The 21,066-nt window shown below is 48.9% G+C and overlaps 1 protein-coding gene across 9 annotated transcripts in view; it reads right to left on the reverse strand.

Annotated features, from left to right (window-relative positions):
- dab1a (DAB adaptor protein 1a) overlaps positions 1–21,066 on the reverse strand; it is a 75,471-nt gene that overhangs the window by 13,050 nt on the left and 41,355 nt on the right. For 5 of the 9 annotated variants that reach the window (XM_076039360.1, XM_076039367.1, XM_076039363.1 and 2 more), the window contains exons 3-7: positions 18,629–18,768; positions 16,312–16,410; positions 10,839–10,970; positions 7,141–7,260; positions 6,675–6,713 (exon numbers count right to left, since the gene is read on the reverse strand). In XM_076039360.1, the coding sequence (XP_075895475.1) occupies positions 6,675–6,713; positions 7,141–7,260; positions 10,839–10,970; positions 16,312–16,410; positions 18,629–18,768 (530 nt within the window). Of the gene's footprint in view, positions 1–4,042; positions 4,100–6,075; positions 6,139–6,674; positions 6,714–7,140; positions 7,261–10,838; positions 10,971–16,311; positions 16,411–18,628; positions 18,769–21,066 lie in introns of all 9 variants that reach the window. The other 4 variants (XM_076039364.1, XM_076039368.1, XM_076039365.1 and 1 more) reach the window with 3 other exon arrangements.

Consider the following 21,066-nt stretch of genomic DNA (forward strand, 5'->3'; position numbering starts at 1 on the left):
GGGTGGATGTGATCGGTTATGGATGGACACACACACACACACACACACACACACACACACACACACACACACACACACACACTGCAAGGTTTCACCTCGGCAGAATACAGAGCAAACGCAAAGTTTGGCTTTGTCAAGGTTTAAAGATCATCCCCCACCTGAGCCGGGGTTTACACACTCCTTGTGTTGCTGGAAAGCCCCCCCCCCCCCCCCCCGCCAGACGCAGCAAGAGGAGCCGGATTATCTAACACATGCTGCTCCTGAGAACAAATGCTAGCAGGTTTGTTACCTTATCCAACCGCTGAGCCTTTGGAACAAGAACAAGAAAGAAACAAAAGGGCTCATTTTGGGGCTGCAGCAGTGGCCTTTGGGGTAGCGGAGGGGCGTGGCCAGGTTTGTCACATGACTAGCAGAAAAGGAACAATAAAATACCAGTGGGTTGCTTCAGATTTCTGCAACTGTGACAAGCAGTTGGGGAAAGATCTACAAAAACCAGAACCTTCTCTGTAGGAATTGAGACAAACACGCAGTCAATAACTGAGTAACAAGTCGTAAACTCACATTCTACTGTCGCACAGGACTGAGAGTAGAGAAGAGATTATTGAGATTATTTCTATTAAGCAACTAATACCACAGAAACCCCCCCCCAAAAAAAAAATCAGTCCAGTAGGTTTTTAAATAACTCAAAAGCCTCTACAGTACTTAATCTACAATCACATTGCCAGCCACCCATTGGTGTATGAATGTGTGCGTGAATGGGTGAATGTGAGGCCTTTGCAAAGCGCTTTGGGGTACCGTGAAGGTGCTGGAAAAGGTGCTATATAAGTGCAGTCCATTTACCATCTACTATTTGTTTTTTATGTATTTTACCCTCCAACCCTAAAAAGACTCGCACTGCAAAATGATGTCCTCCGAGTTTTTTCTTTAAATTTAATTTTACAGTTTCCCTCCCTTCCCCTCTCCTCCTCTCGGCTCTGTCAGAATCGTCGGCGGGCCGCGCCAGACCCTCTCGCCAGTGCTGGCGCGGCGGCCGCCGATGTGCAGATTGCTCTGGCAAGGTGAGAGCGAGCGAGCGAGCGAGCGGTCGGCGCGCAAAACCATATTGCTGAGTGCACGCTTCCCCCCGCCGATGAAAGCATGAGGCATGGCCGTCATTAGCGGCTCCCGGAGAACTCTAACAGCTTGCCCGTTACTAATCAGTTCTGGAAATGCGGGCCATTTTTCTGCGAAATGTTGCTTTTTTTCTTCTTTTTTTTTTTTCCCCTTTGGGACTCACAATGGAACGTTTCATAACGGACGGATGAAGTGTGGCCAGCCGGGGAGGCTGGCGGAGGGTGGCAGGGAGCGGAGGGCGGTGGTTCTCCAATTCACCTGACCATATTTTATCCAGCTGAAGTCGCTAAAGAGAAAAAGATCTACCGCCGCCTTTTCTGACGTCTGCCGTCCTCTCTGCCAATTATCCCCTCGGCGCCCATCACCTGTGTCTCTGCCTGGACCCCTTTATCTCTCTCAGCGCGACCCACACCTATCAATTAGATGTCTACGAGGGGTTGGGGGGGGACGGTAATTACCTGAGCACATGTGTTCCGCATACAATTATTGCAGCGCTCCCCCTTTAATTTGATGCCACCTTGCTGACTGATCGTGTTGGCAAAAAAACACCAAAAAAAACGGAAACTCTGGAAGTAATTGAGTGTTTTTTTTTTTGTTTTTTTTTACATATTTGGCAAAAATGTTTCCCTAATTAAGCCGGAGTTTAACTCGTGGGTGTCTGGCGGGTGGTAACGCTGCCGGTGTTGAGTTGTTAACACGTTGACGGGGTCGAGATGATTAACGAGGAGGTGACACAATACAAACGCCTCATAATGTCAAACTGACAATATGTACAATAGTCTTTTGTGAGAATGGCAACACACCGCCTGTAGGTCGTCAGCTCTTTTGTTGCGCTGTTGTAAAACCGGTGGAGTCGACTGCATTGTTTTTTTCCCCGCCACCCGCGTGACGTCGATTCTGCCGCAACCATTCCATAAATTTCATTTATCGCTCGGCGTAAAATGTATCGCCGGCAACACAAACGCTTTTGAGCGAAGATGAAAGCAGCTTTCAGATCCACCCCACAATGGAAGCAGCAGCAGCAGCAGCAGCAGCAGCAGTCGGCCTGCTTCCCCATGTGACTGGATTAGTTTTAAGGTCATTTAAAGACAAATGACCCTAAAGACACAATTGCCAGCCGCGGCAAAACCAATCCTCCAACTCGCTCTGATCCATTTACACTCCCCTAATCCCGACCTGTGCAGCGCTTTACGCCCCGCGCCACCGACTGGGGATCCGGGAATCCGCCTCCTTCGGAAAAAAAAAAAAAAAAAAAAAAAAAGACGCCAGCGCGGCTCGACAAGTCCAATTGGTTGCACAACCACAGAGAAATATTGGATTTGTTCACTTGCAGACACCTGCCAACACAGAGGCAATCCAAATAGCAGCATGTGTTGTGGGCCGGGGTTGAGGAGGAGAACAGAAATGCGACGGCGCCTGTAAGCTTCTTACCAAAGCTGGAGGATAATATGCAGCCAGAAAACTGCCAGACTGAGTCCCAAAAAAAAAAGAAAAAAAAAAAAGCCGAGCAGAAATTTTGCTGGGTGGGTTCGGGAGATGCCAGCGGCGTGGAGGTAGAGGGGGAGTCCGGCTTGAGCCGCTAAAGGATAAAGGGGTCGGCTGCTGCAGCTGCAGGAGGGGGAATGCGAGGAGCGAGGCGCTGAAATATATCGACGGCAACCTGGTTATTGTGAGCGTGAAGATTTTAGCAGATTGAATCGGAGCGCGGCTAGCATGTTTATAGGCAGATAAAAAAAAAAAGAAAAAGAGGAGCAGAGAAGAGTTATAGCGCAGCCCGCTGGTAGTCAAGGTCATCTTTCATTATAAGCACCGGCAGTGTGAGCCAATATCGCTGGTTTAATACATAACAGGCACACGCACGCACACACACTCACACGCGCGTGCGGGCGCACACACACACACACACATGTAGGCACAGACACAGGCACATATAAACAGCGGTATAGATTTACGCTGCACGCACTCTTCATGGAAGGAGGTGAAAAACAGCGGAACATCCAGAGAAAGGCGGTCTTGAAATTATCAGGCCATGCACATTTAGAGCCGGACGCGTCATTTGTAACCATAAAAGAAGAGATATGATGGCAGCGAGCGAAGGGGGGGAGGGGGGGGTAAACATGTTCAGCACATTCCGGGATGAGACCATGCAGCATTGGTATCGGACTCACTGGGGATAAAGCCACAGAGGGCCGAGCATGCTCCGTCAAGCCTGCTGATACTGATGCACACACACACACACACACACACACACACACACACACACACACACACACACACACACACACACACACACACACACACACACACACACACACACACACCATGACTTCCATTTAGCCACGAGGAACAGGCACCACGGGGCCACACGGAGGGAACGGCAAACCAGCGAACCATCATCACAGCCACAGCACAGGCAGGCAACAAGCACAGCAGCAGTAGAGGCAGCAGCAGCAGCAGCACTGGGTCCCAGCAAACCTCTCAGGTGGAGATGGAGGGCGGGGGGTGGAGGTGGGGAGGCTGTCAGTTATACTGGTGTTGGTACAGAATCTGTCCGGGGGCTACGGAATGTGTCCGGGGTCTTATGGCAACTATTACGACAAACTACATCGTAGTTTATATATGTTATGTATAATATGGTTCTATCTATCTATCTATCTATCTATCTATCTATCTATCTATCCGACCGCGATGTAGTTTGTCCTAATAGAGTTGCCGTAAGACCACGGACACATTCCATGGCCCCGGACATATTCTGTACCTACACCGGACATACCCGGATCACTGTTCTGGGGTGAATTGCCGCTTTCGAAAAAGGGGGAGGAGTCAGAGCTTTGCCAGGGGGACGGCTGAGAGGTTTTCTGAGAGTGGGAGGGGGAAGGCTGCTGGCGGGGAGATGGGTTTGGGGGGGGGCACACAAACCATCACTCACTGGGTGTCGCTTTGGGACGTCATAGACCCCCTCCTTCTGCTGCTGACTGGTGGGGACCTACACACAGTCGGTCAGTGAGTCAGAGAGTCAGAGGAATTAGTTGATCCGGTTGAAGCGAAAGCAAATGGTAGATTGAAGAAAGAAAAACTAAAACAGTCTTTGCACATCACTGCGGCGCGCCGGTTGGGACCCTAAGTTCCCCCTGGGATCAAATCAATCACTGGTGAGTGTAAGTGAATGTGTGCGTGTGTGTGTGTGTGTGTGTGTGTGTGTGTGTGTGTGTGGCACCGGGGCGATCGGAATTAAAATCTGCCGAGTGAGAACTCATCTGCGAAGGCTAATCAGCGACCCATCAGCCGGCGGTGACGCTCTCATTCTCTCCCCCTGCCTGCCTAATAAAGGGCGGATAAGGAAAGCTTATCACGCCCGCAGACGTGTAATAACTCATCATGTCACACACATGGAGACGTGTAATATCCCCATGTCACCGCACAGGCGAGGGGTGGGGGAGCACGGGGGAGGGGGAGGTCTGACGGCGCAGAGTCGAGCTGAGATGAAAAAAAACTGACGCCGAGTTTTCTGATGTTGAAAATAAAAAAGTCCTGATGGTGAGGAGGTGGAGCTGCCACCTCCTCTCGCCTCCTCCCTCCTCTTCCTCTCTACGACTTCTTCCTTCCTCTCGCTGTTTATTTCCAAAAGCTGCTGTCTTTTTTTTCATGCATTTGTTCCTCTGTGGCTGGAGGCCGACTTCAGCTCACGTTTTGTTTTGGTTTTTTGTGTGTGTCCCTTGTGCGTGCGCGCACGTGACTGTTTGTGTGTGTGTGTGTGCGCTTGCATTTCTTTGCGCACGAGCCGCAATAGCTCTGTCTATTTCCAATCCATTTTATTTAAAGATCAAATGAGAGGCTGGTGATTAATCTTTCTCTCTCCCCCCCGCTTTCTTTTCATCTCCTCCGGAGGAAAAAAAAGGAGGAGAGGAGGAGGAGAGAAAAAAAAAGGGATATAGCCCAGGAATAACCTCCACACTTTGCCCCGCCGTCCTGCCCCTCCCCCTCCCCCAGAGCTCCCGCCAGGCCGTGGCTTCTTCTTCTGTTTTGGTTCTAACAGCTTCTAATGCTCTGCGACCAGTGTTGGCGAGTAATCTATTACTAAGTAATCCACTGCTGTAATTAAACTACTTTTTGAGTAACGGAGTAATGTAGCGAGATTACTGTGGCAAAATTGGTAATTATATCAGAGTTACTTTATCAAGTAATGATTCCATTACTTTTCCAAAATATTTTACAAGATAAAAATGTCTTAATATCCACAAAATGGATAGAAAACAACCAAAAACTACGAAGTCGCAGATTGATGATGCAGCCGTACATGCGACATCATTGATATCAAAACACGAGACGAGACAAGACGTTCTCAACTTCGAAAATATCCACGTCGAACGTCATAAATTGTTGAAGGCCATGTTTACAAGTAAGTCAGCAGTACTTTGCATAGTCGAGATCTTTTCACTGCTATTTTTCTAATTATTTTAATAATATGGGCTGTGCAAAAGGCACCAGTGCTGTACACGAGTTTGTTCTGTGAAATGTGCAGTTTGTGTTCAGAGTGCAAACTCATGTTAAGAGGACGGAGGCAATATTTGGAATTGCAAAATTTGCACTTTAAAAAAGTTCATTCCAAAGCATTGAGCAACTGTTACTTTATCTTTTTGTAACTTAAGTAATTACTAATAATTAGTAAGTGATTACTTATGAAACTAAGTAGTTAAAGAAGTAATTAGATTACTTTTTAAAGAGTAATCAGTAGTTGGATTACTTTTATGGAGTAATCCCAACAACACTGCCTGCCACTGCATTTTGTGTGTTCAAAAACAAACCAAACAAAAAGTCACATGACACTATTTTATTTATTTCCACTTGCAGTCTAAAAAATGTTATTGTTGTCGTTGGATGTGCGACCGCAGCTGATGCAAGAAGTCAACAAACGGAGACACAAGCAGACAAGACGAGGCTTGCCGGGGCCGAGGGTGGTACCTGATAAATGCTCTCTTCCGATTGGTCACGGATGGACTCGTGTCCCGCCTCAAACACAATGTACTACAACGCCAGCGGCGTGCAGGAGGAGGAGAAGATCGAAGGGAAAAAGGAGGGAAGCAAGAGAGGTAGAGGTGAAAGAGCAGAGAGTTGGTGTCAACAGAAATCATCAGCATTTGAAAAGAACAAGATTCTGAAGGGGAAACACAGCATAAGGAAAGAAGAAGGAAAACAAAAAGTTCCTCGATGGAAAAACATCCGTCGTTGAGCTCATCATGCAGACTGACTCACACACACACACACACACACACGCACACACACACACACACACACACACACACACACACACACACACACACGTCATGAAACCCTCAACGTCTTTTTCTGGTGGTGGTCTAACAATGCATGTCCTCATTCAGACACAATGTCTCCCCACAGCGCACAGACAAACACACACACACACACACACACACACACACACACACACACACACACACATGAGCAGGCTGACCATCTAAAGGGGGTTTTGGGGGTGCAGCGAGGTGAGTGAGCAGCAGCAGCAGCAGCAGCAGCAGCAACGTGATTGGTCAGGAAGTTACCTGGTAGACCGGGTCCTCCAGATCCTCCTCCAGTATCGTCTGCAGGCGGATGGGCGGGCGGGGCGGTGAAGGAGGGAGGAGGCGGAGATCAAACGGCAGCGAGAAGAAGAAGAAAGAAAGAAACAAGGAGGAGAGGAGAGGAGGGGAAGAAGAGGCGAGAGAGAGAGTTTAGCCGCTGGCGGAGAGGGAGTGGGCGGAAGGCGCAGCGAGACGTCTTCCCAGCCCCTCGCATCACCACCAGCCAGTCAGTCAGAAAGACAGACAGACTGACTGACAGACAGACAGACAAGGCGCCGCTTCACACAGGCAGAAAACACAGGAGGGCGAGAGGAGCGAGACGGCGTCGCGGGCCAAAGCCAAAATGCGTGGCCTGCGTCCGAGCGGAAAGGCTGCTGGTGCTCGAGGCGGGTAACAGGAAGTGATTTGGGGAAACAGGAAGTGGGCGAACTGGCTTGTGCCGGCGTACCTGGTAGACGGCCTGCTCACACTGCTTGTCCTTCTGGGCTTTCTTCTCCAGCTCCTCCCGCTGCTTGAGCTCGTAGATGAGCTGGAAAAGGTCCCGCAGGTCCAGGATCACAGGCTCGGCCTTGGAGGACCAGCATGCGACACACACGCACACACGCACACACACACATACACACACACACACACACACACACACACACACACACACACACACACACACACACACACACACACACACACACATTAATGCACAGATACAAGGCGAAGCCTAATGCAGGTACGGCGGCGTGAGGGGGCGTGTGTGCCGGTGAGGAAAGTGGATATATGACGCTTTGATGAAGCCACTTCAGGCCAACAAGTGCAGCGGCTTTCAGGGGGCCACTCGCTCCCGGCCTCCTTTATGCTCAGCACTTAGGCGGCACCTGCAGTGAGAGTGTGAAATTTGCAGAAGCGACTTTCAAACCTGACGTATGGAAGAGTTTTTGGTTTGGCGGATGGAGAAACGCTGACGGACAGACCCGATGATAGGCTGAGGACACATTTTTCACTTTTTTTTTTTTTTTGCTGTGCTGTGACGTCATGCTTGGGATGAAGTCTTTTCTGTGGATTTTTTTTTTTTACCTTTAGGAGTTTTTATTTTTTGAAAGAATAAATGTCTACAACTCAAAAATAAAAATAAAATAGAAAAGAATAGAAAGATATGAACAGTCTTTCAGATTGGAGGAAAAAAAATCACTTCGAGGTGCATAGATTTTTGTCTGCAATACCATAGGTGACCACTGGGGGAAATCGGCACACTGGCAGAGCAGTACAGTAAATAATACATCCATGGCTGCAGCTCATGACAGGAGTAAAAAAGCACAACATTAGCGCTGCAGTACACACTAACATGATTTACTCCAAACACACACTATTGTTGTGTCAGCCACTTTGCCATATGCCGTGCTTTGACACGCCCACACCGCTGCTGTGTTTACATGAATCACATCTAATGTTCCAACCAGTGTGTTTTTTTTTTTAACTGGGGCAAAGAATACAACACTCTTCGGATGATCCATCAAACCTGGCGCAAGGCTGGAAAGAAGCCATTAAAACCATTAAGGAAAGGTCAAAACCTTGCAAGGTTAAAAAGGGGGGAGGGTCCAGGTGTTAGCAGTGACTCACAGGGTGTGATCGATATAGTCGCGATTCATTTTTGATAAACCATGCAAGGCCGTGAGTCAAAAAAATATTCATAATAAAAAAAAAAGTCTGCCGTGAGGTTTTGGTGAAGGAAAAACACTCGTTTAATTTCATCTGATTGGAACGGCTGCAGATTTCTGCTTCTGCTGCTGCTGATAATAATCTCAGAGCCATTAAACACACAAGCACACAAAGGCGCAGCCACCTTTCTCTTTTCGCCATCTTTTTTTTTTTTTTTTTTTAACTCTTATCTGCACAATCCCAACACGCTCCATTCCTTATGCAGGCCTGGTTCGCGCGGTGACACCAGCCGATAGCAGCGTCTTGTGTCTTGTCGCCGAGAACACAAAAAAAACCCCGGGCATCATAAGCAGGTTAAGACGGCCGGCGATGCATTATGACTGTCACTCACGCCAGGGCCTTTTACCCTACAATAGCGCTGCGGGCCTGACCAATTATTGACCGGCTGTGTGTGTGTGTGTGTGTGTGTGTGTGTGTGTGTGTGTGTGTGAAGTGCACGGGGAGTTCAAGGCCTGCCGTGCATGAAGAGAAGAAGTCGTCTCTTGCTCTCTCGCTTGTTCTGCCAAACTGACTGACTGTCAACTCTGTCACAGCAGCCTCTGACAACAACGCGCTGTAATCTTCTACATGCCTTCAACGCCTCGCTCATCACAGCGTTTCGCCGCTCACGTCTAAACTTCCAGGTGGAGGAAGAAGAGAAGCCGAGCCAAGGAGAGGAGGAGGCGGGGGGATGAATTATAAGAGAGCTGGTGGCGGCGAGGAGATAACTTCATTTGAAAACACTCTTTAATCAGATGACTAATTGGTCGCCGATGGCAGAAGTGACAAATTATTTTAGCATAAAGCTGCGATACGGATTCCTTTTCTTTCTTCTTATTTTAACGGCAAAATACTTTCTATTAAAGTAACTGCGCAAATCAAGTTTTTTCAGGGGTGCTAAAAGGCTAATCCAAATTATAATGCGAGTCTTTCTCTCTCCGAACGACATTCTGGTGTCGGTTGCAGTTCATTAGCGGGGAGTTTCCAGAGTTTCTCTCCCGAGCTGCGTCTCAAATCGTCTGCTACCTTCATCTCGACATGAGCGCTGCTCCAATCACACGCTGCCGCTTTAAAGACTCACCGGAGGAGAAAAAGTTTTTTGGGAGCCGCCACTTTTAGCATATCGCAGATGGTAACAACAGCAAATGGGCCTTCTTTCAGTGTTTCGAACAGAAGAGAACTCTGTGATTTGCGACACCCCCCCGCTACGCTACGTTCACTCACAGCCGACTTTCCAGAGGCAATACAGTGAGCAAACTCCCAACATTGCTTCGAGCGGCTGGCAGCCACCACAAAGTGGAGGTAGGGACACGGTCGCCTGCAGAAAATTAATTTTCAATCTGTGCAAATCAAAGTTCAAATCAATTCAATTCAATTCAATATTTTCTTCAGAGCTGAACCTTTAAAAAAAAAAAAAAAATGGAAATTATTAAATGAAGCTGTAAATATCACACCAAACAAAGACTTGAACATTTGCATAAACATAAACATATGCATCTCATACTGCAAACTTTTGCTTTAATTGAATCGCATTAAGACAGACTTTTCCATTACTGTTGAAACATAAAGCTTTGCCTCTAACGTCAGTGGCAAAGCAGCGTTCGCGGCGAGCTCGACAATCTGCTAACGACCGCGCAGCTACACCGCATTATTTTTCATCTCAGGGCTTTTGTTTTCCTCCGTTCACGGTGGTAATCTTTTGATTTATTACCTGCAAATGTTAAAGATAAGCAAACTCTTCCCGACAAACTGGATGCGTTTTTTTCCTCATCCCCATAACGTCCTCAGACCACGATGCAATGAGTGAAAAAAAAGAAGAAAAAAACACAATTAGCGCACCTCCATTTCCTCTGAAACTTCATTAAGAAACTTGTCTGCCGTGCCGAGGCTGGGAGTGGAGAGGTAAGCCAATTACTCCGGCACGTAACCCTAAATTGGCCTTTTTCAGAGCAACCGTACGTCTCGGACTTGACGGCGAGCGCGAGACACGTCGTAGATTAACTCCAACGTGGTTACTTTCCAATTACGGGCTGAGAAGCCCCCCACCTTCAGAAGCCCCTCATTGTCTGACGTCGCAGCAATAGTGGGCGGCCGCGCTGCTGTAAACGCTGCCACGTCGAGGTTGGAGCATCTGTCCGAGTCGAGCAGCCTCGGGTCATGGGCCCGGGGATTATGGATATGCCATTACAGCAGGTGACACGCACACTCAAAGCCTCATCGACTCGCTATGGAAAATCGATACGGCTGCGGAGTGAAGCAGCTGGATCCGCAGGAAACCAGCCGAGCTGCTCGATGCCAGGATGCGTTGATGGCAGCCGCTCCCGCAGCGCCAGGCGCTCGCCGGGCGGCGATTCAAGGGTCCTTCAGCCGAGTGTCAAGAGGTTTGTGAAAAGACCCTCTCGTGAATCGTGCATCGCGGCCCACGCATGCAAAACACTCCCTCTGACTGACACTGACCGACTGCGCCGTCTTGATGGCCATGAAGCGGTGGTTGCCCTCCTTCCCGCAGACGTAGCCGAAGGCCCGGTGGTCCGTGATGTCCTTGGCGATGTAGGAGATCTCGTGGACCGCATGGTGGTGCAGGAGGATCTGAGAAGAAATGGAAAAGGTTTAGGAATGTGTTCACGTTGTTTGGCAAAAAATACGCAGAACTCGCTAACTGATGAATGCAAAATCTCTTCAGTCATCTCTTCATGGAACTTTGCATTTCTAACTGGCCGAGGCTATAACTGTATAGCCATGCCACTGGGAACCAGCAATGATGGAAGACTGACAAGCAAAAAAGGGCCAATAAAGAGGAGTAAATACTGATCTTTTACATTTCAAAGGTTCAGTTACACAATCAATTCCACCATCCATTGACTTGAAATAAAGCAAATTGATTGACGTAGCATGGACACTGTCCAGCTGGCCAGCCTGAGGAACGTTGAACAGCTGACTGGTTGCCTGCCCAGCACCCTTATGCTCCGACAAGCCCCGCCACATGACACTGCAACATCAATGCGTCCCGCTTGGCCCTGAGAAGAAGAGGAAGAAGAGGAAGTGGCGGGAGGAGAAGCCCAGTGAGGGACTGAAGAAAGGCTGCAGGCAATCAGATCCATCCATCCATCCATCCATCCATCCCTCCGATGGCACTGGCACCAACCAACTATGTACACTTATATTCACACCTGTCGACAATTTAGAGTCTCCGATTAGCATAATGTGCAGGTCTTTGGGCTGTGGGGAGAACCTGTCGGAGAACCTAGAGAGGCATGGAATCGAACCTGCAACCTCCCTGATGATGTGGAGCGACCACAAGTCAAACCGTGGCATTGAACACTGCAGCGACCACATGACAAGTAATAGATGCCATTTCATTTCCACACTTCATTGCTTTAAGATAGAAAAAAAAGAGAAAAACCTCCAGAAAACAACCGAAGCTAAACTTCATCAATGACACGAGGGAGGCAGGGGGTGGGGGGGGGCAAACAAGCAGCTCAGCGAGACCTTGTGTCCCTTTTTAGAGCGTCTGCACCCCTGACCCCCCCACCCTGCTGCCCTCTCTAGTTTAGCCTGGGCAGAGAGAGAGAGAGAGAGAGAGAGAGAGAGGGAGAGAGAGAGGGGAAGAGAGAGAGAACCAAGCTGGCAGCACCGGTGGCAGATGGCGCTGTTTGTCCCGGGGACGGAGGCGAGGGATCAGTGACAATCACAGCTCGGCAAGCTGTTGGCTTGATCGCTTCATCTGCGCCCCTCAACTCCCGACACCGCGCGCACACACGCACACACACGCACACACACACACACACACACACACACACACACTGCAAAGTTAAAATGCAACAGCCTTCTGTTGAGTCACATCGGAAATGTTTGTGGCAGCTGCACACTGGGAGAGAGAGAGAGACGGTCGACATAACGAGCCAGTGGCCCTTCAGCCGGGCGAGCGAGGAGGTTACAGCGCTGAACGCATCATCAGACGGCCAAACAGCCACATCTGCTCTCTCTCTGTCTCTCTCCCTCCCTGGGGCTGATCGAGACCAGAGGGTCGGCTGAGTCGAAGGACGTTGGTTTGACACCAGCGTGCGAGGCAACAGACACACACACACACACACACACACACACACACGAGAAAGTGGCAAAAACTGAAAATCTTAGTTTGATTTTGTGGGCAACGACTATCAGTGGAGTCACGGTTGGACCACGATACTGAATGAGACGGCCAAGACACTGCATGCATGTGAGTTGAGGGACACAACCTCATCAGATCTGTCTGAAGGTTCTCAGTCAACCTGGCCATCTTAAGGTAGAAGGGTTAACTGGACTTGTTCTTGTGATCTTAAAGACGTTTCAAATCTCATCCGAAAGGCTTCTTCAGTTCTGAAAGGGGTTGGAGAGTCCCAGGTATTTAACCACCAGGAGGTGTGGGAGGAGGAACCTCAAGCAAAATGTCTTCACGATCACAAGAACAAATCGCCCAAACTTAACCCTTCGACCTCATTAGATCGTCACCATCCGGCCTCAGTGGTAAGTGATAAGCAGTGGCCCCACCCACCCAGAATCCTGTTGGTCCAGGACATAGAGCTGGACTGAATCTTGGCAGGTGGTAAGAACGTCACTGCGAGCATCCTGGCAGAATACGACAACACTGAGCTGCACAGAAGAGTCCTGGCTGTTTTTTGTTTTTTTTCAATGCAAGTTTCTCTGAAAACTCTTTGCATACGTTCCTCTTGTTAGCCGTGGAGACATACAGCAGAACTGGAGCGCTGGAGCGGAACCGGTGTGAGAGGAGTGAATTTAAAGGGGGAATTGGGATTTGTCCAGTTGGCCATTAAATCAAGCCTGTTACGGGGTTCTGCCATGTGTGTGTGTGTGTGTGTGTGTTTTCTTTCCCTGCAGTTAGACCAATTTCATCAACTTACAAAGTCTTTTTTTTTCCCTTCCCCTATTTCATGCGATACCGCAGACACCAGTTGTTCTGAGTTGTTTTATTGCACACTTAAGAGCTGGGACAAATGCCATTATGCCCCTCAGATCTTTTACCTCTGAGACGCGGCGCCAAGATTTGCTCCCGGTGCTGTTTTTCTTGTGAAAAAGAAAGGAAAAGAAGAAGAGGGGGGCAAAAAAAGAAACGCTTTGCTGTGTTTTTCTTGCATCATTCTCGGTTTAAGTTTAAAATAAAAAAAACGAGCGGCGAGACTGAATCCCGGGAGCTGCACACGTCCGGCATCAGCAGCCATCGTCTGGTTTAACAGCCGCCGCCGCTGTTCTCTGGGGGCGGGGGGGCGGGGCTAGACAGGTGGGCGTCGCAGAAAAGTCTGTCTCGCCTTCCCTCTCCGACAGCGCCAGCTGCAGCTCAGACGGTGTCGGGGTCTCTGGTGGGCGTGGCCTACAGTGGGCGGAGTCGACTGCACCGTGATGAAGCAAAACCAAATGTGGAATCATCAAAGAGTCATTTCAGCCTCTCTGTCAACAGCAACAGGAAGAGGAAACCTGGTCTCAGGGGGCGCTAGAGAGGCAGAGCTCACGGAGGGAAGCGCAGCTGGCTAAAGGCGGTAGCGAGTAAGCTATGAGTTGTCCACTAGGGGGCGCTCCGGCAGGAGGTGATCAGAATCTGTTGGCTGATCGAGCAAAGTCGGACGTGAGCAGCTTTGTGTCCTCGCTGCAGTTCCTTCTGCTTCGTCTCCGTCATCATCATCATCATCATCATCTTCTTCTTCATCTTGGTTTTCTCTCACTTTTTACTTTGCCCTCTGATCTCGACGGCTCTCCTCCCTTCCGCCCTCCTCTGCTAATTAACGTGGCTAATTAACTCTGCCCTTGTCAGTTTTCTTCTTCTTCTTCTTCTTCTTCGCTGCTGCTCCTCCTGAAGACTTCCCACCACTCTGTAAACAGCCGGACTCAGGTGAACTGGACCGACCTGATTATTTCTTCTTTATTTATTAATCTCAGATGGAGACCTTGACTTTTTTCTTCCTCCCGGAGTTGTCGACCTTATCTGGCTCTGCCCAGATGGGAAGTGGGTGAGTGGGTGAGAGCCGGTGCCCTCCGTTAGATTGATGTCTTTCCTCTCCTCCGTCTCCTGCAGCACCTCCTTCCAGCCTGCATGACCTTCCTACCATCCATCCATCCATCCATCCATCCATCCATCCATCCACCGGCCTATCCGGCTGAGTGATGCTCGGCCTGGGAATGAGACTGTCAGGATCCCGGAGCTTCAGCAGAGTCATTGTCTCCGTCTCCTCTCCGGCCCTCTCGCCATTAGAAATGGTTGAAGGGGTTCGGCGGTGAGGACAGCACATCTCTATAGTTAATATTAATGCGTGCAGACGGAGGACAAGGCCTCCCGGCGGAGGGCTTCACTTTGACGTATGCTCGCCGACTCTCTCTCTCCACCCGAACGCTTTCCGTCTTTGTCTCGCCTTCCGCACCCTCCTCCGTTTGTCTTCTTCACACTCTCGAGCTTCTCCTTTGCCCGCTCCTCCCCAACTCTGCACACGGGCGTCTGTCGTTCTCTTTCAGAGAGCCACCAGATAAAGAGAAGTGGGAGTTCTAAAAGAGAGGGGTGAAAAATCAGCAACGTGGGAGGACGTGATGGCTGCTGGTGGTCGTGTCCGGCTTGTCCAGAGGTTCTTCACGGCTAAATTACTGTCAGGATACGCACACACACGCACACGCATGCACTAACACACACACAGAGCAGGATGTAAATCTCAGACTTAATGCGTCAGCCTCTAAAGCCGAGTGGCTTCATATTGTAGAAGAAGAAGAAGAAGAAGAAGAAGAAGAAGAAGAAGAAGAAGAAGAAGAGGCTGACAGCCACCTCATGCTGAAAACTTACCAACACTGCTGTGTTCACGCAGCCTCATGTGAAGCCACCAAAACAAGCCATTCTTAAATTAAAAGGAGCTAAACAGCATGAGGCGGCTCGAAGCAACTAATGGAGAACTAAATGTCATAACCGATGTTTCACAACGAAAGCCCACCGGCAAGATCATGATTCCTTAGTCTGTGTACATGCTTTATTACCAGCTGCCGAGGCATGAAAAGCCCAAAGATCTTGACGAGCTTTGTGTTGTTTACCAGCGATTTGGTGAGAATTTAGGAATTACTTCTACTGGCCAAGTTGTAACGTTGCAGCTTTGGCCATGAGGAGCACTGCTCTGGGACCAGGACAATCTAATAATACTCCAAGAAAGTCATTACGGGAGCTAGCGACGAGTTTACCCAACAAACCTGTATCCATCTGACAGTTGGAACCCAATCAAAGTTGTCTTCCATTGCAACACTGAGCATTAAAAGGCTGTGAGGAAAAACCACGAGGACAGTATGTGAAGTCCAACCAACCATGTTGACGTAACAGTAAAAACGCTGCAGACGCCTGGAGACTGGTGCTGCTGAACCATCGGGCGTCGCTTTGTCACCGAGGACAACACAATTACATCGAGGCTAATTTGGGCTAATATAGCGTCTCAGAGGACACGACGGGGCTGACGGAGGAATCAAGAGTCGACAAAGGCAAACAAAGAAACCCAAAAAGGGGGGAGGACTTCGGCATAGATCCGGTGTGTGAGGAAGGCCCAAACGCACACGCACACGCACACGCACACGCACACGCACACGCACACGCACACGCACACGCACACACACGCACACACACACACACACACGCAACAACAACAACAAAAAAAGGGCCTAATCCCAGAGAATAATATAGAACCCGTGTCAGCGCTGTTGGTGGAGAGGCAAACAATGGGGCAGCCATGTTCTCTCATCTGCTGAGGCCTCTTTCTCAGGGTTTCAATTAGGGGCCTCCTGATTTCCCCCGGGGCCCCTCACTCTCATGGAGATGCCTCATTAACGGAGGCGGAAAGCACACAAACACACGCACGCCGCACGCACACAGTGACACGCGCGGCCCGAAGATGCAGCGCGCAGGCTGTTAGCTTACCCCCGTCTTCTCGTCAAAGATCTTGATCCCGCCGAAGGAAATGGTCAGGAACACCTTCTGCTTGTGTTCCCCCTTAGACCGTCCCGCCGCGGCGACACCCTGAGGACACACACACAGACACAGAGTGTAAACAAACACGTTTAGAGCGAAAAACAAACAGGAGCTCAGTAACAGGATCCATCCCCTCGGACTGTCGCTCTGATGGAATTGTTTTTTTTGTTTCGTTTTGTTTTTTGACTGTGAAAAACTTGGATTACAAGCAAGGAATTTTAATCAACAATTTCACTGTGACACAGCTTGATGTGTTTATAGTTTGTCACATTCTTAATTTTGATTAAAGTGAAGCACATTTGCTAAAGTACTGGGTTGATTTAATCAAATGATTTGTCTTTGTTTTTTAGCAATGACTTCAAATGCTTGAAGGCTGTCCGTCGTGTTGACGGATTGCAATTCACCCTCCTGTCCACTTGGTGACAGACGTACAAAATCAATGGAACACTGATGAGAGAGTCTCGTCTCAGGTCCTACATCTTGTTGTCGAGTTTGTCAAAACTGTTGCAAAACGTCGCTGAGTATTGAAGTTTCTTCGTGAAGCCTGATAATCGTAACGCTGCTGACAAACGACCTCACTATGCTTAGCTAGCTTTTCGACCGCTGTAGCGCAACAAATAAAACAGCATCCAATCAAAGTTACGTGAAGCATTTTGAATGGTGTGTCCAATTTTGTTCTTGGCCCAAACCAAAATAACAGTTTCTGCCTTCACCACTGCTTCAGAAAGGATGAAAATGTGCCATATGACTAATAACAATAATTATTATTATTATAATAATTCAATGACAAATAGCAATTGATTATAACAGATTTCTCTGTCTCTGTCCTTTGAAATGAAGGACAGTCAGGCGGCGCCCTCCAGTAACCCCTGCTACCCGCTGACTCTGCATTGTGGGAAACGCAGGATTCCGCTCATTACCGATGACAAGCCGGTTGCGGCGGCAGGGCTCCCTGACACAGTGAAAGCGCGGCGACACGCCGGCGATTGTGAATTCCACAGGTGAACCCCGGCACGGAACCCCCCACCCTCTTCCCCCGCCCGACCCCCCCAACCCTCACATTTGCATAGGTGAGTCACCGGGGCAGAGGAGGCGAGCGAGAACAGAGGCGAGGGAGGAGCGGCAGGAAAGACGAGGGGCGGAGAGATCAGAGGCAAGCAGGTGATGGATTTCCTGTCAGAATAAATGAGGAGGAGGGAAGCTGTTTGATCAATGAGCCGTCCCTCTGTCTGTCTGTCTGTCTGTCTGTCCGCCCGTCCCACCCGGGCCAGATCCACTTCCATCACAGCACAAATAAATCCTGGATGCTGTTTTCTCAGTGTAGAAACAGTGAGGCAGATATTCTACTTTAAAAAAGAAAAAAGTCTCCAAGGGCTGCGGTTCAGTTGTGACTGCAGGAGGTAATTGAAGCTTTTCCTGTAAATATTTTGCAGTACTCAAGCCGCAGGAGCTCTTTTACACGCACAATTCCCACGGCTGTTGTGTTTTACTGCAACGTCACACTTATTTTGACTCGCGCGACGAGAGCGAGTTGTGTTTAAAAACCACAATTGTTGGCGGACGTGTGGAAACTTCCATTTCATTTGGCTTTTTTTCTGCAATTTAGCCCTCTGTTTCCAGCCTCCTGCTAATACACTGGGTTGTTAGCTTCCTGCTAATTCTTTGGAGATACATATCATCATTACTATCATTATAACAATTAGCATGTACTTAAATTAGCTTTGCTGACGATCTTAAACCAAACTCGTTCTTCTTCCAAATGGTTGAAATGTGCCAACGCGGCTGTTTTGAACTACACTTTCCAAATGCAGATGAGATCCGCCTCATCTCACCTTTCATTGGCACGGCTCCCCGCCTCTAACGGCGCCATCTGTCTGCCTCTAATTGTTACTGTCCTTGCGAACGAGTCGTTCACCTCGCGGCCCCGGCTCCATCCATATGGTTGACCTCGGCGCCGCCTCCCCGCGCTAATCATCATCCGTCTATAAATTACCACCTCCTCCATCCTTCAGTCTTCCTCCCCCCTTTTTTTCCCTCCCCTGCCCCTCCACTTTCCAGCACTTCACTAAGAAGAAGAAAAATGGGGTAGACATACGTCATGAAAATCCTCCGGAAGTGAACGTTTGTTGACCGACAACTTTGTTTACCTGACGTGGACGAGGGCGATGACTTGCCGCCACTGGTACAGCAATATACATACAATAATACATATATATATATACATATTTTTTTTTTTTTTTTGCTCCCCTGCCTTGACCTTCCTCACCTTGAGCTTCATCATCGAGTCCTGGCAGAGTTTGTCTCCACGGGCGGCGGTGACGTCGTCCAGGCCGATGAGCTTGGCCTTGTAGCGGACGCCATCGCCCCTAAAGCGCCTGATGAGAGTCGTTTCGCTGCGATCCTGCCCTGCAGAGACACACACACAAAACACACACTCAAAAACACAATCAAGTCTGCGGTGCATCCTCCAGTCAAGGACCTCCTCCGTCTGCCGCGCACCGCCGCTATTACCTCGGGATCATCAATCACAGGCGCAAACAAAAGGCTGCGGCCGGTAACCTTAGAAGAGAAACAGTCAAAGACGCTGCTGATTGGCCCGACGTCTTGTTATGCGATTGAGTCCGAGCATTGACTGCTGCTATCATATGAATGGCACCGGTCAATAGGCTGGAGACGCAGAAATCGATCAAATTCTGCAGGATTAGTGGCCCCCGACTCAACCTCCGGAGCCGCCCGCAAAATAACACCGTGACGTTCTGCTCTTATCTGCAGCGCCGCCGCTCCTCCTCCTCCTCCTCCTAGAATCTCGCTTGTGTGCAGAGTGGCCGGTGTTGGTGCACGTGTGTTGACCTTGCTGCTGTCCGAGAAACCTGGGACTTATTGCCCGGAGTGACCGCGGTGGCGCCGCTCTTCAAATGCAATAATCAGCAGCAGGGAGGAGGAGAGGAGCAGGTGGCCTGAAGTCACATGATGATTTTCCTCTCTTAACGTGCTGCAAAGTCAGACTTTTGCAGCCAATAAATGAAATTAGAAAATACAAAAAAAATCGTCTCCGTGTGGATTTCCCTCCTGATGCTCTGACATCGGAAAAAAAATAAAACATGTTTGAGACGTGATCGTGTCCAGAGTGTAATATTTGGCCGGATAAAGATTTTTAGATTGGTAAAGGCTTAACATACAGCCCATTAATACATTAATAAAAGTATATATCGCAGTAAAATAAAAATCATTTGGTTTTCCTACCCATAGAACAGTTCTCATTTGTATTTCAGAATATACATAGAGCAAGGCTCTTGCTCCCAGTTAGCTGCCATCTTGTGCCACCATAATAATAAGGAAGCCTGGTGTGGACAATCCAGCTGTCTGGCAACGCGTTTCATATTTGATTGATTTGGTGAATGCACCCCCAACTAAACCAACGAAGAAGAAGGTGGACGGGGTATCCAGGTTTGTGTGCAAGCCACTGTAGTTAACTGGCAAACTCAGGAGAGGGAGGGTGAAAGGGTGAACGCTGCAATCTAAAATGTAACCACTTGATGTCGCTGTTTTTTCTCAAAATCTCCAAATATTACACACTTAACCTTCAAAGAATATATTGTTGACGTTGTTGTTGTTGCTAATGTTGTCGTGTGTTTTTCTGGAAAGACGTTGCTGCCTTAAAATGTGTTTCACCAATTTTGCACATGCACGTTCTTGTGCACAGCTCAAAACCCCCCAAAAAAGCCAAGCAAAACTTTTTCTTTTTTTTTTTTTAACAAATGAACTTTTTCTTGTTAACGCCAGGATTCCCATCACCCTTTTGTGACACGATTCTCCCTGAAAGAGCGATGAGCGAAAGAACCCAGCCAATCCGTCTTCGCCACCGTCCTGCAGCGAGCAAACATTCCATCATTTAGCGGCGCCCGGCCACTTCCTCGGATCCGTGTGTGCGTCTTGCACACGCGCAGCTCGCATTTGTGTGATCGGAGGTGCCGTGCACGGCGGCGGCAGCGGCATAATGATAATGCAGCGGCGTCTTCACATAATATATTGAGGCATTAGCTCGGCGCTCGGCAGCGAGCGTGACTCCGGGAAGGTCATAGTGATGGAGAGGTCCCGCTCCTCCTCCGCTCGCTCCTTTTACAGTCCCCCCATTCATAAAAGTCCCGACAGCCCTGCAGTAAAGTTGGAACACGGCTTTAAGAGGTTGGACAATGCTGGAGGACATCCGCGGCCACAAAAGGAGGGATTCATTACCGGAGGAGTAACAGGATTGTCGTGCCGGCGCTGGTTTGAGAGAATCTAATATGTGGGGAAAAGGCTGGAAAATTTGTGGAAAATTACACAAAATGATAAAAAATGAGAAGGAGGCAATAGCAGGCTAAACACATTACCCCCCCCCCCACACACACACACACACACACACACACACACACACACACACACACACACACACACACGCAAGCACACGCACACATGCAAGAACACGCACGCAAGGCGGGAGTGGATTGTTTTCAGCGGCAGAAAATCGAGGCCGTCTGGCTCCACGTCCCCTCAAGAGCTTCGCAATAGATAGATAGATATAGATAGATAGATAGATAGATAGATGGATAGATAGAAATTGTAAGACACTAATTCAGATTTTGCTTCCTGATTCTGAAAGCTGATCCCCCGCCCCGTGTAGTTCAGTTTCATTTTTTTTAAATCACTGCAATTTTTTTTTTT

The sequence above is a fragment of the Nelusetta ayraudi genome, unplaced genomic scaffold, assembly GCF_046127955.1.
Source record: "Nelusetta ayraudi isolate G7.1 ecotype Tasmania unplaced genomic scaffold, CSIRO-AGI_Nayr_v1 ptg000059l, whole genome shotgun sequence".
Taxonomy (NCBI): domain Eukaryota; kingdom Metazoa; phylum Chordata; class Actinopteri; order Tetraodontiformes; family Monacanthidae; genus Nelusetta; species Nelusetta ayraudi.